Here is a 25,261-nt window from a genome sequence, read left to right on the forward strand (position 1 = left end):
TCCCCCGGCTGACCTCCAGTCATAGTTATAATCTGCATATGAATATTTTTTTTATGCTCTGTTTGCCCATGTAGTGGCTTCGCCAATGTTAGGTAGCAGTTTGAAGGGTTAGAATTACCATTGCCATAACATCTATCTTCATTTCCACTAGCCCATCTGTGATGGCTTGCATTATGGAAGCAGACTGACATTAAATGAAATGATAAGATTTATGAACCTCAGCAGATTATTATTAATCTTTCTTCCACTAGTATTAACCTCTACCATATACTTAGAAACATTTTCCATATATTCTTAAACACCTTTTAAACTCAAAACATTTAAGAATACAGTTATGCATGTTGGACTGTACACTGTATCCATCCAGCCATCCATTTTCTTCACCGCTTATCCTCACGAGGGTCGCGGGGAGTGCTGGAGCCTATCCCAGCTGTCAACGGGCAGGAGGCGGATTACACCCTGAACTGGTTGCCAGCCAATCGCAGGGCACATCGAGACAAACACAATCACACGAAGGGGCAATTACGAGTGTCCAATTAATGTTGCATGTTCTTTTTGGGATGTGGGAGGAAACCGGAGCACCCGTAGGAAACCCACGCAGGCACGGGGAGAACATGCAAACTCCACACAGGCGGGTTCGGGATTGAACCCGGGACCTCAGAACTGTGAGGCCAACGCTTTCCAGGTAAGGCACCGTGCCGCCCCACTGGGTCACAGATTTTCCAGAAAATACACCAATACAGATGTGGTGCTCAACAGTTTGGTGTACGGCACAGAGTTGCTTTTTTTCCCCCTGAAGATTCACTTCAGTTGTTCAGTGCTTGGTGTGCCGTGCGCCTAAGACTAGAGAGCTCGTGCACGTGACGTCACCATTTTCACGGCGCCATATTTCCAGTCAAAAAGAGCCGCTCGACAGTGTGGGGGACATTGAACCGGAGCGGAATATTCACAATGCCCGAGACTTGTTGTGCTGTTGGTTGTTACAACAGACAAGAGAGATATTCAAAGAGGTCATTCTATAGAATACCGGCTGAAAAGACAAGAAAAGATCAATGCATTTCAGCAATTAAACATGATGGATGGTGCACACCCAAAATACGCCTACGCCTGTGTTGCGATCACTTTATTTCAGGTAGGAATTATTCTTCTCATCTCAAATAACCAAGAAGTATTTATAATGCCAAGTTGGCACATTTGAGAACAATATGTTAAAAAAAAAAAAAAAAACGACCGGGAGTCGTCGCCAACGTACACAAAGCGTGTTGCGGCCACATGCTAATCTTCGGTAAACCTTTCCCCGACAGACATTTTTAAAAAAAATACCCATTCCAATGCGTATTTAAAAAAAAAAAAATAAACCATCGGTCATAGTGATGTTTACGTGGGTTAATGGGTGGCCGCAGCACGCTGAAGCCTATCCCAGCGGTTTATTTTCTTTTTAAAAATAAGCATTGGACCCATTTGACAACAATGCATATTTAAAAAACGTCTGGCACGGAGGAGTTTACCGAAGTTTAACGTGTGGCTGCAACAGGCTTTGTGTACGGAGGAGCAGCCTCACTGTCTTTTTATTTTTTCCAATCAGTTAATGAATGCGAGTTTGTGTAAAACCAGGGGTCATTTATTGAAATATTGGTATTTGTATTGAAAAAAACCTGAGTGGCTCCATCGCTATGTGGGATTTATTCTTGATGGAGAACAGATCCAGCAACGAAGTATTTGTAAGCGTCTTGACTTTTCTACACTTTCAAACTCTTCTGTGTAAATCGCAATGACTTACTCACCAGATCCATGTGTGGATCCAGTTGTCCAAGACAAGCGCAAGCGCGTTAACAGTCCAATTTCTTACTGACGAAAACATCAACTTCGGCATTAAATATGGGTTCTCTGTGCGGTAATATTATCAGTGTCTCTCATTTTTCCACGCACCTTCGTTAATTATCACCTTCTAAATGTTTCACGGTAACGGACAAAACTCTGGGCGTCGTGCTATAAGACATATTTTCGCGTCGTCTCCAACCGACTTAGCATTGAAGAATGCTTTGTTTGACCGGCACTTCCAGCCAGTGATCTGATTTGATGACGTAGGTGCACGAGCTCTATACACAAAATCTACAGCAGAGATTGTTCCAGGTAGGCCTGACTGAACAACTGCCGTGAATGTAACTACTCTGTAATAAAGAGTAGGTGTGCGTGTGCGTTACCTGGGTTACAGTCTGTAAGCAGGGAGCAAATGGACAGCAGCACCTTGGAGATGGTGAGGGCGGGGCTCCAGTTGTCCTTCAGGATGTCCAGACAGATCACACCCTGGCTGTTGATGTTGCAGTGGTAGATGCGAGTGCGGAAAGTCACCTACAAAAATCATGCAACACGCTGCTGGTTATTTCTTTGTAATCGAATTGATTCAATTTATTCTTGCAGCCCTAGTTTCAAAGTTAAAATGCAGAGCACCAGAGGGAGGACATTGGCTACGTGAAAGGAAAGAGCAGGAAGCTGGGACCAGTGTGTGAAGTTGAACATCTGAGACATGCTTCTCTAACGTCGCTTCCTCTCTGAAAGGCGCATGCTTATAAACTGCAATCTCGCCAATTTTGTAGAAAGTCAAGCCCCTTTCAGGTTTTAATTCCAAGTTGATGCTGCCCCCCACAGACTGTGATGCTAACACCCAGCACTCACTATGTTGGGTTCTGCGTGAAAGGCACAAGCGATTATGTGGGACATTTGTCTCGCTGTGTCATACCGGAGTGTAAATGACTTGGGGAAGTCACTTAACTCTGCGCCTCCCCCTTTCCAAAACACCCCGAGGGTCCTGGATATACATTAGAATCCAACACAGAGTCCAGTGTTTTGCCTGAGTTCTCCCACCACGAACATCTGTTTTTTCTGACCTTGCGCCCGAGCCCCCGAGCCCCTGCCAAACTCTCCACCCCCCCCCCCCCCACACACACACACTGAGGAAACCTCGACTCGGGCTTGGTATTCTCCAAACTCCCACGAGACAGGACATTATAAATAACCCTCCACCTTCCTTAAGCCTTTTGTATACTGTACAAGGTTTAGGGTTGACTTTAGAAATAAACACGACGGCGAGAAATTTTCCAGAGTCCAAAAGTCTAGGGCACGCTTAGACACATACAACATATCAATCTAATTAATGCTTTTTGACTCATGTGATGGCTCCACTGATGACAACCATCACCTGCACAAAAGATGACAATCGGAAATAAATTAGAATCACGTAAAAAAGACCATCTGACGCTCAGTGACATCGTGTGCAATTTATGTTTCATGATATGTGTATTTCACCTGCCAGTTATGATAAGAACCACTTTCCACAACAGAAACAAACAACTAGGAATGATTAAATGTGCCCGGAGGTCCCTGTAAAGTAAAAATATAAATGTGTCTCGTAAAATTTGACACGCCACTGAAAATAAATACGTAAAAATCAATGCAATTAGGCTTGAAAAAGATGAAAAAAATAAAACTCTTCACTGTCTGCTGATTGCGCCGAGACGTGCCCTTAAACTGTCAACTGCCGATCAAACGCCAGTACGATGAACCGCAAAAAAGGATGCTTCTTTGACTAGCATCTTTTTTCATGTCTACACATGACTACATTTGGTTTGATCCGCAAAAATATATCCACTTGAAGCGTTCGGCGGCATGAATGTACAGTATCTAATGGGGTTGTCACGGGGCTTGTCCCGTTCACACACGCTGACTCTCGTGTTCTTGACTTTTATCACCTCCTTGCTTTTCTGCCTTCTCTCTGTGATGTGCACACACAATTGACGAGATGCTCAAAAATGGACACGCAAGCCCCAAGCCCCGAGTCTACATGCTCGTGGTCAAATGAGACTTTTTCTTTCTACAATTTAAGTCCCCTCGCCCCCCCCCCCGACTATTCTCAGTGACATGCACGCACGCAGACACTCACAGATGACAATGAGATGCTCTAAAGCCGCCACGCTAGCTGACTATCAGAAGGGAAGATGCAATTTCGGGGTGTAAGCATAACTGCGTAGCTAAATGCATGTCGCAATTGCAACGCAAACGAAGGCGTCTGGTTCTTTTATAATGGGGGGGGGGTACTCCAAAATGCATCATCGAGCTCCGTTTGGCAATCCCCAACACACACACAAATCACCTTTTCAGTTTAATAAAATTTTCAGTACGGTTCACCATTTGGGGGCCTGAATATTCGCAGATTTTGTTATCAGAGTTTTTTTTTAAGGTCCACTGTCATGAAATGATTTTTAGTACGTTATTAATGAAAAAAATGGCAGCTGGTATGGACCCATACGTTTTTTTCACCATGATTTTGATGTATATGGCTTTTTGTAACTCCCATCATGAAAATCATCTCAAGGGATTTGTTTTCGATTAGAAGCAGAAAGTGACATTAGAGGTAGTAGCGCGCTCAAGCGGGTTCGTAAGCTTCTATTAGTTTTATCTACGGGAAGGTAGCTTGTTGTTCCTTTGTGTTAGCCAAAATGCCGGCTTGTTGTATTAGTGGATATTGCTCGAACACTCGGGAGGATGGATTCGCTCTTTCTACTTTTCCAAAAGACCCGGTTCGTCGTGAAAAATGGATTGCACAGGTGCAAAGAACGAAAGCTCCGTGGATTCCAAATGACAGGTAGGTGTGTATACAGCTACTAAAAAAAAAAACAATAGTTGGGGGGGGCGTAATCTGTAAATCAGGGGTGCTAAATGTGTGGATGTGCCACCCCACCCGAAGCCGTGATCGGCGGACGCGCCGCCATCGGGGTGGCTCGTCGAGGCGCCGGGCCGCGCTGGCTCATCTCCACCGCAGAGGTGGATTGGACGGGGAGGCGGTTTGACCGCGCTGTCGTCGCCGCTCGCGGGCGGCGTTGTTTATCACCGTCGTGCAGGTGGATCGGACGGGGAGGCGGTTTGGCCACGACATCGTCTTCGCTCGCGGGTGGCGTTTTTTTTTTATCACTGCAGCGAAAGTTGATCGGACGGGTAGGCAGTTTGGCTGCGGTGTCGTCGTCGTTCGTGGACAGCATAGTCGTGCACCATTGTTCATCGCTGCCACAGGGGTGAATCGGGCGGGGAGGCGGTTTGGCCGGGGCGCGGTCTGTTTATTGCTGCCGCAGAAGTGGATTGGACGGGGAGGCAGTTTGACCGCGGCGTCGTCGTCGCTCGCGGGCGGCGTTGTTTAACACCGCTGCAGAGGTGGATCGGACAGGGAGGCGGTTTTTGCGTGGCGTCATCGCTCGCAGTTGTTCATCGCACCGCGAAGGTGGATCCGGCGGATGGCGAATGTCACACTGTGATGTCACGGACAGAAGATGCAGCCAATATGGCTGCCGCTTGAATGTCGAATGAGAGTTCTGCAACTTTGGGCATGGATGATGTGCTCTCTATTTATTTTTTCGTATAGACATTGTAGGGAATCATGTTATATTTATTTTTCATTACAATATCTATTTTATAATGTTTATAGGCATGACACCTGACCTTTATATTCTCTTCTAAATAGACGAGGCGCCACATTTGACATGGTGCCATACAATGTGGTGCACCTTTTGTGCACACTGAGTTCCAACATTTGCAAATGTTGTGTGACTTGTCCAACAAAGCAAACACACTAATAAAACAAAAGAATGACTCATGAAATAATTGACACAAAACATGCACTTTAAATGCTATTTACATGCTCCCTGCATACTTTGCAGCACTATGGAGGTCCTTATTATTTGAAAGTATGCCGGGAGCATGTAAACAGCGTTTAAACTGCATGTTTTGTGTCAATTATTTCATGAGTCATTCTTTTGTTTGTTTTATTATTTGCTAGTTATGCTATTTGGCTTGCTATGGTAATTTTAGTTTCGATGTGACACCGTGAGTGTGTACAACATTATCAGTAATGACCTGCCTACGCAGGCAGTCTGTGGGGCATAACGTGAGAACACCGTACTACAGACTGTATAATAGTTTTCAGTTTGCACATTTTCACCAATTCCTCTTTCAAATGTCTTTAATCTGGAATAATGTAATTAGAAACAAATCTCTGAAATCACTTTAGAGTTGTTAAAGGTCAAGTGTCATACCTATAAACGTTCTAAAATAGATATTGTAATGAAAAATACATATAACATTATTCACTTCAATGTCCACATGAAAAAAATAAACATGAGTGGAAAGCGCGTCATCCATGTCCAAAGTTGCGGAAGTCTCATTCGACATCCAAGTGGTCGCCATATTGGCTGCATCTTCTGTCCGTGACGTCACACCGGGACATTCGCCATTGAAAATGCGCTGTGCCACTGACTATGGGACATGGAAGCTCTTTTCAAACAAGAGAACATCTCACATTCGAGTGAAGTGACCGGGGCAATAGTACCCTATCGTTTCGAGCCATATTTAGATAATATGTGGATCACTTTTAACAAACAACAGACTCCCAGACAGTATGAATGAGCCAGCCAGGCCAAAGCTGTGCCTCATCCGTGGAGGACGAGGCACCGCCAAAGCCGTGCTCGGCGCTGACGGGTACATCGACACATTTACCACCTCTGACTTATGTCCGCAGATCTTTTGTTACATTGTGAGAGGATTATGTCCCCCCCAACTATTTTTTTTTCAGTAGCTGTATACATACCTACCTGTCATTTGGAATCCATGAAGCTCTCGTCCTTTTCACCCGTGCAAACCATTTTTCACGATGAACCGGATCTTTTTGAAAAGTATGAAGAATGAATCCATCCTCCCGAGTGTTTGAACAATAACTAGCAATACAACAAGCCGGCATTTTGGCTAACACAAAGGAACAAAAGCTACCTTCCCGCAGGTAAAACTAGTAGAAACATATGAGTCCGCTTGAGTGGGCGTATGCTACTAACGTCACGTCCTGCTTCTTCTCAAAAACAAATTGCTCGAGAGGATTTTCATGGCGGGAGTGACAAAAAGCCACATACGTCAAAATCAAGTTGTGTGGTGAAAAAAACGGACAGGTCCATTCCGGCTGCCTTTTTTTTTTTTTTAATAATACTCTAAAAATCATGCATTTCATGCAATGACAGTCACCTCATTGCACAATAGGGAAAAAAAGACAACTAGAAATAATCCAGAAAGTACAAATAAAAAAATATAAAAACTTGCAAAGGACATTTGGCCTCATGCACAGGGTCAACAACCACTTTGCATAACAAAAATCCTCAAAACAACTAGAAGCAGTCAACAGTGCTTGCGGGATCCTGGATGTCATGATTTATCAACAACAACCTGCTGTGTTCCACAAAAGAAACAAACATCTAAAAATAACCCACAGTGAGACGCCTGGTCACGTGTACTTGTGTATACATGTCATTATTTATTAATAACCGCCTCCTTGACGAAAAGAAACGAGCACTAGAAATAACCTGAACAGAGGGTTTCATTTGTCAGAGCGCAGTCGCAAAGCCGGAGTATTACCACAGCCAGGGAGCGCTGAGCAGCTGCGGACCGCAGAGGAGGCCGACGTGTGAGAAAATAGGCTTTGGCTGCACATCAGAGTGCGGAGGGAGGCGTTTGGGGGGCGGGGGGGCGGTTGAGGCCGGAAACACCCGAGCCCCTCTGGAGAGGGGAAAAGGGGGCGGGGTCTGGTGAGTTGGCTTGACAGCACGGCACAAAGACCGAGCGTCAGCAGGGTGATGGGGTGCACTGCAGTAAAACATCACGCTAGCAACAGTCGCCGTCAAGCCTTTGTTGTTACCTCGCAAACCAGTAAATTCACATCGCCACTTGACCCCAATGAAAGGACACTCAACCATACAGACTGCAGAATTATTAAAATCCCTAAATCAGATTTGAAAGCCTAATTAATTTGAAACACTAACCCCTTTCGGTAACCCTAAACCAGATTTAAACCCCTAATCCCTTGCTTATACCCTAATTTGGAGAACATAAGAGTAGCGTGAAACGCCACATTAAACCGAAAACCCTGGTTTAGGACCCTAACCCATATTTAAAATCCAAAATCAGGTTTGAAATGCTAACATTTTCTCCAAACTCTACTTTGAAACTCCAACAAAGGCTAGAAACCTTAAATCAGGTGAGAAATCCAAATTAAAAACCCCACGATCTCGTTCAAGCCCTTTAATTTGTTTGAAACCCTCACTCGGTCTAGAAACCCTCATCAGTTTAAAGCAGCAACCCAGATTTGAAACACAAAGCCTTCGTTTGAAACTTTAGAAGTAAGTGTCAGGTGTTAAATATCACACCTAGCGCTAGCTTTTCATTATTCCCTTTCAGATACCCACCGACCTGTGATAAAGGAGCCGGCAATTTCACAGGTCGACGTGAAACCCCAATAAAAATGAGACGGTCATAGTCTGTCTCAGGAATAGGAAGTGGTACCAGATAAAATGGAAATGCTGAAAAACACGGACCATGCCGAAGAGGGACCGACCTTGGGGGGCTTGAAGGGGTAGTCTGGTGTGAATGCGATGTCCAGGAAGAAGACCCCTCCCTCGTACACTGAGCCTGGCGGTCCCAAGATGGTGGACCTCCACTCGTAGATGTTGTCTCCTTTGGGGCCGGCACTGCCGCATGGAAACAAAAACACAAATTAGTAATTTAGTATTATACCACTTTATAGACTTTGCAGTAACAATTTACCTAAAAGAAGACAAAGTATTGGTTTGGTACTTTCCCAAGAACAAAGCTTTTCACATTTCAGATGCCTCAACAATCACAAAAATTCAAATTTTGCAGACATACATCGTACAACATAGCGCCCCCATATAAGCGAACCCCTACTTAAGAATTAGCCCAAATGAGCCTCAATCAAGCAGATTCTCAATACTAAATTGCAACCTCTATTTCTATCCTATCTAAACTTGGGAAGAGGAAGAAGTCATAGTTTGAGAACAGTGGATATGCGGGGGATTACTATACGCTCAGATCCATATTGTATAGCGTCTTATGCCCTATTTGTAGAGGTTGTGCTATGAGTGTGTTTAAAGGTCAAGTATCATGAATGGGTGATTTTTAGTATGTTATTAATGAAAAAAACGGCAGCCGGTATGGACCCATCAGTTTTTTCACCACAAAACATGATTTTGATGTATATGGCTTTATGCAACTCCCGCCATGAAAATCCTCTCAAGGGATTTTTTTCGAGAAGAAGCAGGAAGTGACGTACGGGGCAGGACCGGACTCGTTTGTTTCTATTAGTTTTACCTGCGGCAAGCAAGCTCGTTGTTCTTTCGTGTTAGACAAAATGCCGGCTTGTTGTATTGCTGGATATTGCCCGAACACTCGGGAGGATGCATTCGCTCTTCATACTTTTCCAAAAGATCCAGTTCGTCGAGAAAAATGGATTGCACAGGTGCAAAGGATGAGAGCTTCGTGGGTTCCAAATGACAGGGAGGTGTGTATACAACTACTAAAAAAAAAAAAAAAAAAAAAAAAAAAAAAAAAGTTGGGGGGTGGGGTGGGGGCTGTAATCCGTAAATCAGTCGTGCTAAATGTCTTGATATGCACATCGGAATGCTTCCGTGCAGCAGCATACTTTTCCAAAAGATCCGGTTTGTCGTGAAAAATGGATTGCACAGGTGTGAAGGATGAGACCTTTGTGGGTTCCAAATGACAGGCTCGGCGCCGTGAACAGCCACCTCGGGGCCGAAAATGAGCCACGCCGGCTGACAAGGATGGCCGCCTACCCGGCCATGTCGACAATTTATGTAAATTCATTATCCACTACGAACGTAGATATCATTTCGAATCGACATGTTTATGTAGCGTAAAAATGCAAATTACCTGGCTTTGCATGAACAATAGGCATCAGAAATCTTATCGCATTCGATGTCCAATATTAATTTATGAGGTGGTTGATTCTTTCGCATGGAAGGCCAACACGTTGCAGAAACTTTAACTGGCGTTCCCGTTTGGGAAACCGTGACATTATGAATATGTCCCTGTTGAAAGTAATTCAGGCCTTTGTGTACACTCTTTGTCGATATTTCTGATACCATGGGCAGAAAGGAAACAGAAATACTATCTGGAATTCGCTCTAATGAATCGCTCATAACATGCTTTCGGCCGCGCTGCGTCCGCCATTTTGATCTGTAGCTTTGGGTGCATAACAACGGTAGCTTAGACGCCGTGCGCGGATCTGTGAATTAGCAGTTGTCTATGTTTGTTTTGCATTTTTAAGAGGAGAATTTTGTTTTGTCGAAATGCTACAGTTTAGTTGAACAGTCTGGTGTTTGTTTTTTTTTTTGCTCTTCCAATTTCACAATAAACTTCGACTGGAAGTGACAAGCAGCTTGAAGTAAGGAAGCTGTGCCTTTAAATTGAAGAACTGTGAGAGTGGGTTAATTTCCTCAGCGATGTGATACGACAATTTCTCAGTGAGCAAGTAAGAAGAGGCACTCGGGAAAAAGTCAGTTTTAATAAGTCCAAGTGCGTTTTATGTATTTACATGTGTCGAAAGTAAGTGGGAGGAAGCTTAATAATAATGTTCCTTTTGTGTGGTTACTCTACGGGACATCACACAAAGATTTTCACTTATCGTGGGCGCTCCTGGTACACATCCACGTGACAGAACGGGGGATCACTGCCATTGGAAATAACTTCTCAAGCAGATTTCACGTCGATTTCAAGTTGCCGCCTGAATGCCGACAGTCACATCTGTTGTAGTTAATACCGTTTCCATATTGACTTGCCCCCCCACATCCCCACTGTTCTTTGTGATAAGACCCTGATCTGGAGCGCTGCCAGTGAAACACCAGGACAATGTCCACATCACAAATCTTCAGAACAATGACCAATCCCTGTGATTTCATGTAATTACCAGCAAGGGTGTTCCATGCCAAGACCCCCCCACGCGGTAGCACAAAGTGAGTGTGTTCGTGTGTGCGCGCAACCCACAGTGGTTCGCCCTCCAGGCTGTGATATCGCTGCTCGGCTTTTTTTATTTGGACACAAACCAACAGAGACTTCCTGAAAGGAGATCCCCCACAATAAGATCATTCTCCACAAATAGGTATCGCTCGCATCGTTTTCCGGTGTCAAGGCGTAATCTACTTTGCCACCTCTCTTCACCGAGGCCCCCGCTGACTAAGCCTTACTTAATTAGCTCATTACGGGCCACCTCGTCTCTGGAGAGTCCGAGAGAAAACGTCGACCCTGCCGGGATTTGCTTTTGTTTCCCCCGCACACAAAGCAAACGTTGGGATTTTCCTTTTTTTCCCCTCTAAAGGGAGACAATGAGAAAAATAAGAGAAGAGGCAATCGTGTTACAGCGTCCGTCGCCACGCTTTTGACCTTCTCGGAAAGCTAAACGCTGAAGAGGATTGTTTGCTAGCTTGCAAAAAATAAAAAAATAAAAATACAGAGAAGATTTACCAGCCCTTCGCAGAAGGCCCACAAGCGTCGAGAGCAAGGTCATGAGCTTGAAACTTGTGAGAGCAAAATCACTCACAAACCTGATTCAGTTACTCCAGGAATGGGCCACAATTCCTGGTAACTATTGTGAGAACCGCGTGGAAGGATATTCAAAACAAATCATACAGTTTCCAGGTAATGAACCTTTCCGACCTGTCAATCACTCGTACAATAATAGCCAATCAGATAGCCGCAATGTCTTAACCCTTGCCTTGACACCCCCCTGCAGCTATGTTGTCCCTCAAGCAATGCTGGTTGTCAGTAGCGTGCGCTCGGAAAAGTTAATGTTACGAAGAAAATGGTCCTCAGATGTGCTTGAGGAACGTGCAATTCTGATGAAAAATCACCTGCTAGGTTACAAAGGGCCCCGTTCATTCATTTTTCCAAAGGCTAAAACACAGTTGACGAAGTGTCTACGATGGATTAAGGCTTGCGGAAAAGGGCACATACAAGTGAATGTGAACAATATCAACAAACACAAGGCTGTAAGTTTGAAGGTAAATGAGGGAGAAGTATCTTCTCTGAGTTTGGCTGAATTATTATCAGTGCTTTATACATTGCAGGAGAACAACTTTCACTTTGTCAGTGTATCACTGACCTGCTGAATGAAGTGTGTCATGTTTTATGCCCAAGAGTTGGGTTAGTGATACATAAATGCGTGATGTCATGCAATAGAAATGTCTATTTGCCTATTTGTATCACATCAAACTTTTAAGACAGAGCACTGGGTTCCATTACGAGCCAAGTCAAAATTTTTATCTGGTGACTGTGGTACTTACTGAGTTAATCACCATTGTTTAAATGTAGAAAATCAAACCGAACTCACTTATGAAGACTACTATGATATTACTCATCTTTCCAAGTAAAAAGTACTCACCCTGCTTTACATGTGCAGTATGATTCCACTATTTTATCGTGTTGGATTTCAATATGAAGTTTGTGAGGCGTCAAATTATTTTTGCATCAATCGCCAACGTTTTGCTCTAACTCTGACAATGTGTCCTGCGCCGTCCAAAATCTTAATTCCGTGTACATATCCTTGCGTGAAATAGTTGAGACCTCTCTGTAGAACTCTCTTGGATAAGTCTGACGCATTTGGCAAAAGCATACTGCAATAATATCTGGAATACGCGTTAGAGAATTGACTTCAAACCTGTTCTGTTCAGTCGCCATTTTGGAAGCTTGTGGAACATGGCAAATGTACCGAAGGGGGGAGGAATTTAAGATCGGCAGTTGGAAAGGTACATTGTAACAAATACTAGACAGAACGCTGGACTGCAATTGGCTGGCGACCTCATGGGTGTGTATACCACCTCCTGTCAAGGGTCAATTGGGAAAGGCTCCAGCATCCCCGCAGTAACAAATACTAATGAAATGTATGTAAACTTCAGATTTTAAAAAAGGTATGTCTCATTATACTGGCATTTAACAAATAGAAATAATTTTGCTCATCCTAATTGGCCTAAACCAAGAAAAGTTTTCTCTGATTAAATGTTGGACAGTGAGGAAGCATTTTTTCCATACTGTATGTAAACATCTGGTTTCAATTTATTATACTGCCAAGAAAGTGAGACAGTATATTGTGAAAAAATGAGATATAGTAAGGAGAGACTTTCATAAGTCAGTTTTGAAACTGCAAATAAATTCCATTAGGGTATGATTTGTTATTATTACTGTATTTTTTTTTAACTCATCCATCCAGGCAAAGGGACATGACCCATCCCCCTCCCATTGGTGGTGTGAGCAGTTACTGAGGGTACCATGACTAAGGAAGAATATCACTATGAGAAATTTCATTTTAGGAAGGTTTATTGCCAGGCAGAGGTCATAAGCGGGAATGCAGTCCAACAGGGCGACAATAGAAAAATCACAAGGTAAAAGGCTTGCTCCGAAAAACATGGAACAATGTTGAAAATCAGACATGGCAAAACATGAAAACGTAACTTGACTTGATATGCCTCAGTAACGCTATGACTTGGGACAAGGGAGTGACGCGAGCTGACCCTCGTGAACACACATACACTCATCGATCTGGCAAAAAGTGGTATGAAAAACAAGGCTTAAATACACAACGAGGTGCTGCCAAGCAGCAGCAGCGTGCATGAGGAAGTGGCACACGGCCACGCCGCTGCGCTTCCTGTCAAACACCTGACTAAACTCTGCGCTTACCAAGCAGCGCCTGCGCGTTTGCAGCGTGCGCTAGCTTGCTACGCAGGGGGTCGTGGAGAACCACACTCCTGACAGATTTATTACGCGGTGTAAAAATTTTAGGGTCGGTGGGAATTTTTAGGGTCAGTCGGGAAATCGGAACCACAAGTTTTTTTTTTTTTTTACGTCTAATTACTTTCTGAGGAATAAGTACTACGGTATTACCCTGCGACACTCGTGAGGCTAAGCAGCTCAGAAAATGGATGGAAGGATGGAAGTATTATTACTGTTGTACTACATTTTTAAATAATTTAGAAGCAAACTGAAACTTTCATTTGATATTTTCTCCAGATAGAGAGATGGACAGAAGGATGACAGTCGACAATTCCCAGAGACAGCCGGTTGGACAGACAGTTAGATAGACAGATGTACAGGCAGATACATATTGATAGATAATACAAACAGACAGATCAGTAGGTGGACAGACAAGTGGATACAGTTTTATACATTAGATAGACAGATTAGATAGACAGCTAGACTAACGGTTGGATGGAGAGATAAATACAGATGTTAGATGTTTAACTGGACACTTGGATAGACAGACATACACAAAAGGCAACAGAAAGTAAAACATGAACCCTCGACTGACAATAATCCATCATAATTATGATCATAGCTGTCGGAAGACACCAAAAGTGAAAACATTTTCCTCCCAGCCAGAGTCTAGATTTGATTTAGAAGCAAGGCCAGAACGCGTGTTTGGAGTGGAATGAAAGAGTCAGTGTGTTTGTCATGAGGCACTATTGATCTTGAAGTGAGGGAGGGGGAAGGGGGATTGGGGGGTGGGAAACTCACACGTCTGCTGGGTGGATCGGAGCTGCTGTTATCCTGTGACGGATCACAAGCGCTAACTATTAAACGGCGAGCAACAGAAAAAGGAGAGCTATTCTGGCCTCATACAGAGCAGTGCTTCAAACCCCTTAACTGAAATTCGGACTCCATCTTTGAAATCTTAACCCTAGTGTGAAACCCTAACCTTCAATTTGAGCCCTTCATTTGAAACCCCAAGATGTTTGAAACCCTATTCTTCACTCAAAATCATAAATTGACACACTACCTTTTTTTTTTAAATTTCATACCTCAACTGTGGCTTGATACCCTATTCCTGTCTTAGACCACTACCTTGAAACCTCAACCTTCACTTCAAAACCTAATGTGAAACCCTACCCACTATGTCAAAAACTGTAACAGTGGCTTTATTTGTTTGAATTTTAAATCCTTTTCTTCAATTTAAAACTAACTGAAATCAATAACCTGGAATTTAATTTTAAACCTTAACTTGAAGCTGTAATCTTGCCTGGAAACACAACTCCGAAACACTTGATAAATTTGACACCCTGCCTTTTAAAAACAGCAAAAAAATCTAACTCTCGCTGGAAATTCCAACTCTGTCTTGAAAAACTAATTGGAAACCTTGACCCATGCTAAAACCCTCATTTGTAAAACCCCAAAATAGGTGTTAAACCATCCATCCATCCAGCCATTTTATTTCCCGCTTATCTTCACGAGGGTCGCGGGGAGTGCTGGAGCCTATCCCAGCTGTCAACGGGCAGGAGGCGGGGTACACCCTGAACTGGTTGCCAGCTAATCACAGGTCACATAGAGACTCACAATCACACCTTGGGGCAATTTAGAGTGTGCAATTAATGCTGAACGTTTTTTGGGATGTGGGAGGAAACCGGAGTGCCCGGAGAAAACCCACACAGGCACGGGGAGAGCATGAAAAGTCCACACACGCGGGGCCGGGATCGAACCCGGGTCCTCAGAGCTGTGAGGCCAGCGCTTTAAGGTTTGAAACCCTAACCCTAATTTTAAAACCATAATTAGATTACCTCACTTTTGTCTGAAAAACTAATTTGGAAGCATACCCCCTGTTTAGAATTCTACTCCAGGCTTGAAACCAGCGTGGTCCCGATCCGATCACTTGATTGAAAATGTGTGCCAATCAGATCGGGATTCTGTACCTGCAGATGCTTAAAAAGAAGTGACTAGAACCCCCCAAAATAAGTGATCGTGACACCCCTGCCTGAAACCCTAATTTGACCTCCTAATGCTGTCCTACAATACAATCAATTAAAAATCTGTCAGGTAATGATCAAAAGTGACCATGACCATCTTTGTAAGGCAGAATTTTGGTTTTGGCTGTGATTGGACGGTGCAGGCATAACTAATGTGGTTTCCTCTATGTGCAAATCAAATTAGGATATGTGACAAGCACACAAGTGCTCTAAGTCAATGCATAACGCCACTGACTGTTGCTCGGAGAACTCCCAACAGCTCCCCCTTGAAAGCCTCCTTCAGCACCACCGGCAGCAGCCTCGCCTCACATCCCTTGGTTTTTGCGGCAGCTCTTTGAGAGAATCCATTCAGAGGGAGAAAAGAAGCAGTCAGAGATGAGTCCCCGACTGATAGGAACCATCAGAGAAGTCGCGAAGACGACGTGATCTTAAGAGCACCACAACCTGACAGACAGCTGAGTACAATTATAGGAAACAGATAAAGTCAAACAACCACAATTCCAAAATTGAAACGACAGCCCTGGTTTCGAGCCCAATTTGAATCCTTAACCCTGTCTTGAAACCACTATTTGAAATGAAGTTAGGTTGAAAACTGTAATCTTTCTTGGCAACCCTAACCCAGACTGGAAACCGTAATTTGAAACCTTATGATTTAGTTTAAGACCCTGACAAAGACTTGAAATCCTACTTTAAAACCCTACACTGGTAGAAGCTCAAATCTAATACCCAGTTCTTCGTTTGAAATATTAATTTGACACCCTAGTCTTTGTTTTCAACCCAAGCACTTTGTTGAAATCCTAAGAAAGGCCTAAAACCTTAATCTCCATGCAAATCTCAATTTGAGACCATAATCTTAACTTCAAACTTTCAAAAACCCAAACATTTAGTTTAAACGCCAGTTTGAAACCGTTAACTTTGCTTGAAAGCCTAATTTCAACCACAAACCCAGCCTTGATACCCTAATCCTAAAATGTAAAAAATAATTTTAAATCTATTATGTTTGAAACCCTAATTTTGCCTCGAAACAAAATTTGACAGACTTAACCTTTGCTTCAATTTGAAAACTCAACTCGAAGCACTAAACTTGAAACCCTCATTTCAAACTTGAGACAGATAAATTTTGAACCCTAGATTGAAAACCCAAACCTGGTTTGAAACGCCAACTCTGTCTAGAAACACTAATTTGAAACCGTAACCCTGTCTTTAAACCCTAATAACATTACCCGATACCCTGAAATTGAAACCGTCCACCAATGAAACCAGAATTTAAACCCCATCCATGGCTTGGCAGTCTAACTTTTTCATCAAACCCATCTTTAGCATCACACTTGGATTTCAAAGCCTAGACCTGGATAGGGCACCACAAGAAATTTGAAACCCTAACCTTCATGTAACTTGAAAGCTCAATTTGACACCTGGACCTTTTCTTCACACACCAATTTAAAACTTTACCTTTGGGCTTGCTACCTTAATTCAAAACCGGACCTACAAAACTTCCTTTCGGCTTGTCCTGTTGGGGGTCGCCACAGCGTGTCATCCCAGATGAACGCTCATATTTGTTTGGCACAGTTTTTACGCCGGGTGACGCAACCCCTCTTGGGGAGTGGGGGGGGGCCCCAGTGAGAAACGAACTCACGACCCCTGGTGTACCAAACCAATGCTCTAACCGCTGAGTGAGGGGCCCCTTAAAACTGTAACTAAAGCTTGTAAAAAAACAATTTTAAAAGCCATAAACTGCTTAAAACGGTACTTTGACTACACAACTGCTGTTTGAAACCCTTAACTATTGTTTAATGAATACCTTTGGGGGGAAAAAAAACAAGCATGAGGACCCTTGTAAAGGCACAACTTGTGTCTGGTTGCAAGCATACCTAATGAAGTGACTGTGGGTGTAAATCTTTCCCAGGGTGCAGCTGGCATCCTCCCTCCGTGGATGCTCGCGAGAAGCTCTGAGCAAGCGGCTTCGCATCTGCGCTGCCGCCGTCAGCCAAATGCCTTGATTCACTGACTATTTGGGTCATTTGTTTCAAGGGTCTGGGAAGCATTAGCGGGCGTGATCCTCGCTGAAGTCCCATCCGCCGCCATTACGCTCAGTTGGGTGGGCGCTCTTGACAGCTGGGGCCCGCTTCCTCCCACCTCAGACCACCAATAAACTCAGGGTTTTTCATCTAACGCCATAAACTACTAACAGGAATTAGCATAAACGTTGTAGTGATTACAAGCGACGCATTTGCTACTTTAACACACACGGAGCAGCTACGATACAAACAGAGCACACAACAATGCCCTATCCCCAATAATTGTAATTCAGGCACTTTGCGGGCTTTTTGAGAATGAAGCACTTTTTGAAGGTTGACAAACCTATTGCCGTAAATTCTTCTGTGGGACTTTTTCATAAAGAGCAGAACTCATAGTTCCGTCAATCACAGCAACTCGTCAAGGTCAAACAGGAGAAGAGCAGCCCCAGACTATTGCAATAGCAGTAGACTTTACGCCGATCTGATTGGTGTGATCTGTATTGGCCAATTAGGGTCGATTGGCTTTAATGTCATAATTCACAGAGCCAATCAAAGACGTCATCGATGTGCTCCAGACAAGACATTTAAACTCCGAGTCGCCTTCTTGTATGAATCCAAAAGCTTTTTTAATTATTAGCCTCGTCACATCATGTGGCGGAGTGCTGTAACATCTGACGACCGATACATTTTTTCCAATTCTGTCGGTGAAAAAACATCTCTGCGGGACTATTTTGGTGTGTCTCAGACGAACAACATGTAAGCTATTTGCAGTCTGTTCACAACTGAAGTATGTTGTGGGGAACGTCATCTAAATGCTTCAACAACAAATGTGATCTGACACCTGAAGAATGTACATGTGCTGCTTTTTAGCAACGCAGTGTGGGGGGAAAAATGTTGTCATTCCTTATAATATTCTCCCCAAAATCTTGAGAATTATTTCATTTCAATATTTTTATTTATTGCACATGTAGCACGAACCTTTATGTTCTTTTTCTTCAGCAGTGGTTTACACCTTGGAACTCTGCCAAGGATTCAACTTTTCTGCATCTTTCTTATTGTTGAAACCTTACTTTGAAACACTAAACCAGGCTTGAAACCCTAATAGTTGCTCTTAAATCCCTAAATCAGGTTTTAAACACTAACCTTTGATTGTATAAGCCTAAAACTAAACTTGAGTCCTTTATTTGAAACCTTAACCTTTCCTTTAAACCCTTATTTGAGACCATAAACCAAACATGGAAGAACTATCAAACTTCAATCTGAATCCCAATTTAAAACCATGGCCCTAATCAGAAACCTAATTCAGCCTTAAAGGGCCACTGTCATGAAATGCATGATTTTTAGTATGTTATTAATGAAAAAACGGCAGCCGGTATGGACCCATCCGTTTTTTCACCACAAAACATGATTTTGACATATATGGCTTTTTTTAACTCCCGCCATGAAAATCTTCTCGAGGGATTTTTTTCGAGAAGAAACAGGAAGTGGCGTACTGGGTAGGAGCGGACTCGTTTGTTTCCATTAGTTTTACCTGCGGAAAGCTAGCTCGTTGTTCCTTCGTGTTAGCCAAAATGCCGGCTTGTTGTATTGCTGGATATTGCTCGAACACACAGGAGGATGAATTCGCTCTTCATACTTTTCCAAAAGATCCAGTTCGTCGAGAAAAATGGATTGCACAGGTCCAAAGGATGAGAGCTTCGTGGGTTCCAAATGACAGGGAGGTGTGTATACAACTACTAATTAAAAAAAAAAAAAAAAAAAAAAAACAGTTGGGGGGTGGGGTGGGGCCTGTAATCCGTAAATCAGTCGTGATAAATGTCTTGATGTGCACATCGGAATGCTTCCGTGCAGCAGCCGCCGAAGGATGGCCTGCGCAGGCCTTGTGGATCACCACCGGCCTTGTCGACAAGGCTGACCGACCTTATGAATCGCCACCGGCCTTGACGATGGGGTGGCTCATCTCCGCCGCGGAAGTGGATCGGACTGGGAGGCGGTTTGGCTACAGCGTCGTCGTTGCTCGCGGGCGGTGTTGTTTTTATTATCGCTGCGTGGAGGTGGTTTGGCTGTGATCCGCATATCATCTAAATATGGCTCGAAAAATTAGTGTAATATTCCCCCGGTCACTTCACTCGGTTGTGAGATGTTTTCTTCAAAAAGAGCTTCCGTCTCAGAAGGGGCGTGTTCGTCTCCCATAGTAGGGGCCGCGGCGTGTTTTCAATGGTGAATGTCCGGGGTCATGTCACGGGCAGTAGATGCAGCCAATATGGCCGACCACTTGGATGTTGAAGGACATTTCCGTAACTTTGCGCACGGATGACGCGCTCTCCTCTTGTATTTATTTTTTCGTATAGACATTGAAGTGAATAATGTTATATGTATTTTTCATTACAATATCTATTTTAGAATTTGAATAGGGATGACACTTTCGCTTTAAAATCCTTGTTTGAATCCCCAAATCATCAGCCTTTTTAAAAAAAAAACAAAAAAAAAAAAAACAATTTGAAACCCTCTCTTTAAAATCAACTGCAGAAGTTTTGTTTGTCATCTCCGGAGCAACAAATATGTTTTGAAGATGATTCCTGCAACACGCCCTCGTCGCCTTGGAGAACCCACGTGCGTGTCATTCAAAAAGGAAACGCAAATGTTTCAAATTAAGCAGGCAGGAGAATTTCCAAGAATTATCGAGAGAACCACATCAAACCAGCCCGACCGTGACATTATGTTGCTATGCCGGCTTTGTTTCTTTGCGGACGGTCATGAGGTGTTTATTCATGAAACGCACGCCTTCCTCACACTGTGCGCGCGTGTGAAAGAGAGACATTGAGAGCGAGAGAGTCACGATGTGCTGATGCCTGCACAGGGTAATGATAGACGCCGAGCATTATTCAGCTCTAGCCGGGGGCCAACGTTTGCGCCGTGTCAGACGGCGGCCCAGATGTCGTGGAGAAAACAAAATATGCTTAGAGGGCCGGACTCTGCGTTGTAGCTTGCTGAAAAAAGGAGAACGAGGGGCTTTGTAAACACACCCCTTGCTCTGTGAAATAGAAACCAGTACAGGACTTGCATTAATACTGTAGTAGATATGAAAAATGTAAAATGTGAACAGCAATCAGCTCCATTTTATGTTGACAAAATGATTATCAATAGAGGAGCACTGCTGCGACACACGTGTATTCAGTAACAGCAGCAAAAGATTTTAGCGATAAATGATTTTTTAATAAACAAACGGCGTCGTTTGTGTCACCTCTGCCCTCCATGGCCGCCGTGCTAATTGACGCCGGGCCTCTTTCACAGTCAACAGCCAAGAAGATTGCTTCATTAAAGCTCTTCTGTTAGCGTCAACCCTGAAAAAGGAGATGTGAAGAGAGCGGCGGCGCCATTAGGAGACGGCGCGCCTACGGCGGGGAGGGGGGGGGGGGGGAGAACGAGCCGGAATAGTAAATAATGCAGATAATGGCTTTATTTGTGTGCGGCTGTTCTCAAAAAGCTCCGCGTGCACACAGAAAATCACATTCAATTACTGCCGCGCCGAAAAGGGGAGCCTTTAATTTGATGAAGAGTGGATTATTTTACAACGTTGGAATTGATTGTTGTTCCAATTGGGATCACGTGTGGCATTGCTCAGAAAATTGTAATGTAATAGATTTCCCCATAAAGCATAGAATGATGTTGTTAGACAATTCATTGAAATTAATATTCACAGGAAGTCACGCACACTTAAGAGCTGCGTTACATTTTTAAGGCCAATTTGAACTGCCGGCATTGCACCACTAATTGGACAACTACCAGATGTATGTTTTACATAAGCACAACTAAAACATAAACCTCCTTTATGTAACATTTCGATGTCTTGACACTTCATCTGAATATAAAGTGAACAATCCCTGCTTTTCATAGGGTATATACCGGTAGTCATATACACTAAAATACATTTAAACCGAAAGAAAACACACTTTATATTGTTCCCAAGTGCCAGTTCTCACTCTCCAAAGTCATGAAATAGGATACTATCCTTTATTTTTAGGGAGAGAAAAAGGAAGACTGTCTTGCACAGTTTTCCAAATAGAAGGCAAAGGGAGCTTGTTTCAAATTATTTTTCACTGCCACTTGACATTAAGTGTAAAACTGACAAAATGTAAATAAACGTATATCTTAGCACAAAAATGTTCACCCAAACCATATTACTGCATCAAGTAAACATCCACCATCTTAATACAAACATAATACCATTCCCAAACATTATATATAATCTAATGTAAATTATAATAGATCATAATTTGTTCTCAAGATTAAAAGCTCAGCAATGAATACAAACGAAGATGTAACGTGGAGTTTTTAAATTAGAAATTGCTGACAGTCATAAGGGACAACTGTAGACATTGGGTCTTGAAGTTGAAGTCCGTATTTATAAAATGGACCGATGTGCGGTGCAGTTGTCCGGCTTGATCGCAAGTCCATGGTTGTGGCAAAATAATCCATTTCATGGCGCTCGGGTTCAACTTTCATTTTACCTTCATTGTAAAGTTTTGGAATTGCCACTCGATTGAAATGTGGCCGGGATGATATTTTATAACGTTTGTCTAGCATGTGAAGTACTTTCTGAAAACCCACTTTTGTGACTGAATACACAAGTATCATGTATTTTGCTATGTAGTAAGCTAAAGCGTCTGTAATGTCTTTGGTCTGGTGGACGTTGACTCATATGAGCCAACACTACTGAACGCATCGGCAACCAACCATCGCTTGGGATGAACGAGAATTCGCCACAGTTGTTCTTATTGCGCTACACTCCTCATGTAGTACGCGGTGGATGTTGTTTCAAATGGTAAAACATGTTTGTTGTGCTACCTTGCGCCGTAACAACTTTCTTCAAGTCCTCCACAAAACCTCGCTCTGCTGTAAACCTTCCTTTGTAAAGCAAAAATACCTCCAAATAACAGAAGACTACTCGATTTTGCCTACTGGAATCTACCACAACAGATATTGCACCAAGTTTATTTTTCACGCTCATCTGTTTATTATTTTTTTTCCTCCTGGAACAGGCGTATAGAGCTCGTGCACCTACGTCACAGGCCAGAAATGCCGGTCAAACAAATCATTCTTCAATGCTAAGTTGGTTGGAGACAACGCGAAAATACATCTCAGAGCACGACGCCAAGAGTTTTGTCCGATACCATTAAACATTTAGAAGGTGATAATAAACGAAGGTACGTGGAAAAATGAGAGACACTTGGTATAGAGCACCCATATTTAATGCTGAAGTTGATCTTTTCGCCGATAAGAAATTGGACTGTAACCTGCTTCCGCTTGTCTTGGACAACTGGATCTACACATGCATCTGGTGAATAAGTCCTCGAGATTTACACTGAAGAGTTTGAAAGCGTAAAAAACTCTGGACGCATACAAATACTTCGTTGCTGGATCTGTTCTCAATCAAGAATAAATCCCACATAGTGATGGAGCCACTCAGATTTTTTCAATACAAATACCAATATTTAAATAAATAAATGACTCCTGAAGACAGCAAGTTGGCTCCTCCCTACACGAAGCGTGTTGCGGCCACACGTTAAACTTCGGTAAACCTCTCCGTGACAGACGTTTTTTTTTTTTAAATGTGCATTGTTCTCAAATGAGTCCAATGCGTATTTAAAAAAAGAAAATAAACCGCTGGGATAGGCTTCAGCCCCCGTACACGGAAGCGTGTTGCAGCCACACGTTAACCTACGTAAACATCGCTGTGACCGACGGTTTATTTTCTTTTTTAAATACGCATTGGACTCATTTGAGAACAATGCATATTTAATGCAAAAAAAAAAAAAAACGTCTGTCGGGGAGAGGTTTACCGAAGTTTAACGTGTGGCCGCAACACACTTCTGTGTACGTTGGAGACGACTCGCTGTCTTTTTTTTTTTTTTGTAACGTATTGCTCTCAAATGAGCAAACTTGGCATTAGAAATACTTATTTGGAATTTAAGATTAAGAAGAATAATTCCTACGTGCAATGAAGTGATTGCACAAGCTCTATAGTTTATGTGTGCCTGGTCCGCCCTCCGTCAGATGATTGTCATTGGCTTGCTTTAGCTGTCGATCAAGGCAAAACTCCAAAGAGTGCATACAGTGCAAGCATGAAAAGTACACACAGTTGGTGTGATACTGTTTAAATTTTCAGTTTTCATATCTTGAATGTTTACATCTAAATAAAGATATGATTATGATATATTGCCCATCTCTAGGTTCGACTAAACAAAATCTGATTTGACAAAAAACTAGAAATAAATAAAGACAAATCAAACATGAAAGTACTGGAAGTAGTTGAGTTAAAACACTGCCAAACACTTTGGGGAATAAATTAAACAATTTCACAGAACTAATTTCTGAATTTCGTTTAGAAATGTAGGTCAGTGCTTCTGCAACCTTAGCATGACTACGATTAAAAACCTGTATTTGTACTCAGGCCAACAGAATATCGTAGCAACTTAACTTGCAGCGTGATGATGTCGCTGATGACCGCATGAACGGTCTCACGGCATCCATAAAGGCGATAGATGTGGACGCAGATTAGCCGGGGCTTTCCAGTTTATCTTTTGACATTTGCGTCAATGAAATGAGCAGACACTGGCCATTAAACTGGACGGCAATGCATCCTGGGTCGGAAAAGGTCACTCTATATATATATGGAAATGATCACCACCGCCGATTGGGTACTTCTCAGGAACTTTGGCGCAAATAAAATAAAATAAAATTGCACAAAGACGATGTTTCTTCCTGACAGGTTTTTCCACGCGGTCTTATTTCTATGAGCTGCCTCAGAGGGAGACAAGGTCAGAGCGAGATAGCGCTTACGACGGCAGGTGTGACCAAGGCTGCTTTTTACGAGAGATTCCTGTGAGTGTTGATGATACGGTTAGTGCCGGCGCTCTCTTTTAATCACATGCCATATCGCGTAAAGATGTACTTGCTATTTTTTTGAATTCCGGGTTATATCACACAAGGATATTCTGAAATAACTCGATGATGAACGATTACAGACAAGAAGGAACTGTTTGATAGTAGAGCACTGGTTTTTAAACTGTGGGCGTGCGTCGTTATGACAGGGGGGGTGCGTGGGGCTACCATGACCTCCCATTAACCCTTTTCATTAGTAAGTTACAGCAAGCTGTTTTTTACGTTTGTTGATTCCCAAGGAATAATTTCTGCATGCGGGGCGAGTGGGGGTGTCGCTGAAAATTCGTAAGCGGGATGGGGCGCTGAAAAATTAATTTCCAAAAATGGGGGGTTGCAAAAAAACGCTTTGGAACCACTGTGGTAGAGTATCATAAAAAAAAAAAAAAAAAAAAAACACTAAATACTGTTATGAGGACCGAGAGTTTACACATATTCAGTGGCATCTTTTTTGTCGTCATCAAAGCACCTAGATGATTTGAAAAGGTTGAAGTACAAGAGGCGGCACGGCGAAGCACCTGGTAAAGCGTTGGGCTCACAGTTCTGAGGACCCAGGTTCGATCCCGGCCCCGCCTGTCTGGAGTTTGCATGTTCTCCCCGTGCCTGGGTGGGTTTTCTCCGGGCACTCTGGTTTCCTCCCACACCCCAAAAACATACGGGTACGATTGTCTC

The 25,261-nt window shown here is 43.1% G+C and overlaps 1 protein-coding gene across 2 annotated transcripts in view; it reads right to left on the reverse strand.

Moving 5' to 3' along the window:
* LOC133501531 (ubiquitin-conjugating enzyme E2 E2) overlaps nucleotides 1-25,261 on the reverse strand; it is a 57,163-nt gene that overhangs the window by 2,756 nt on the left and 29,146 nt on the right. The window contains exons 4-6 of one of the 2 annotated variants that reach the window (XM_061821388.1): nucleotides 20,892-20,991; nucleotides 8,423-8,555; nucleotides 2,205-2,352 (exon numbers count right to left, since the gene is read on the reverse strand). In XM_061821388.1, the coding sequence (XP_061677372.1) occupies nucleotides 2,210-2,352; nucleotides 8,423-8,555; nucleotides 20,892-20,991 (376 nt within the window). In that variant the 3' untranslated portion in view covers nucleotides 2,205-2,209. The remainder of the gene's footprint in view (nucleotides 1-2,204; nucleotides 2,353-8,422; nucleotides 8,556-20,891; nucleotides 20,992-25,261) is intronic. The other variant, XM_061821387.1, reaches the window with a different exon arrangement.

This window comes from Syngnathoides biaculeatus, chromosome 5, assembly GCF_019802595.1.
Source record: "Syngnathoides biaculeatus isolate LvHL_M chromosome 5, ASM1980259v1, whole genome shotgun sequence".
Taxonomy (NCBI): Eukaryota; Metazoa; Chordata; class Actinopteri; order Syngnathiformes; family Syngnathidae; genus Syngnathoides; species Syngnathoides biaculeatus.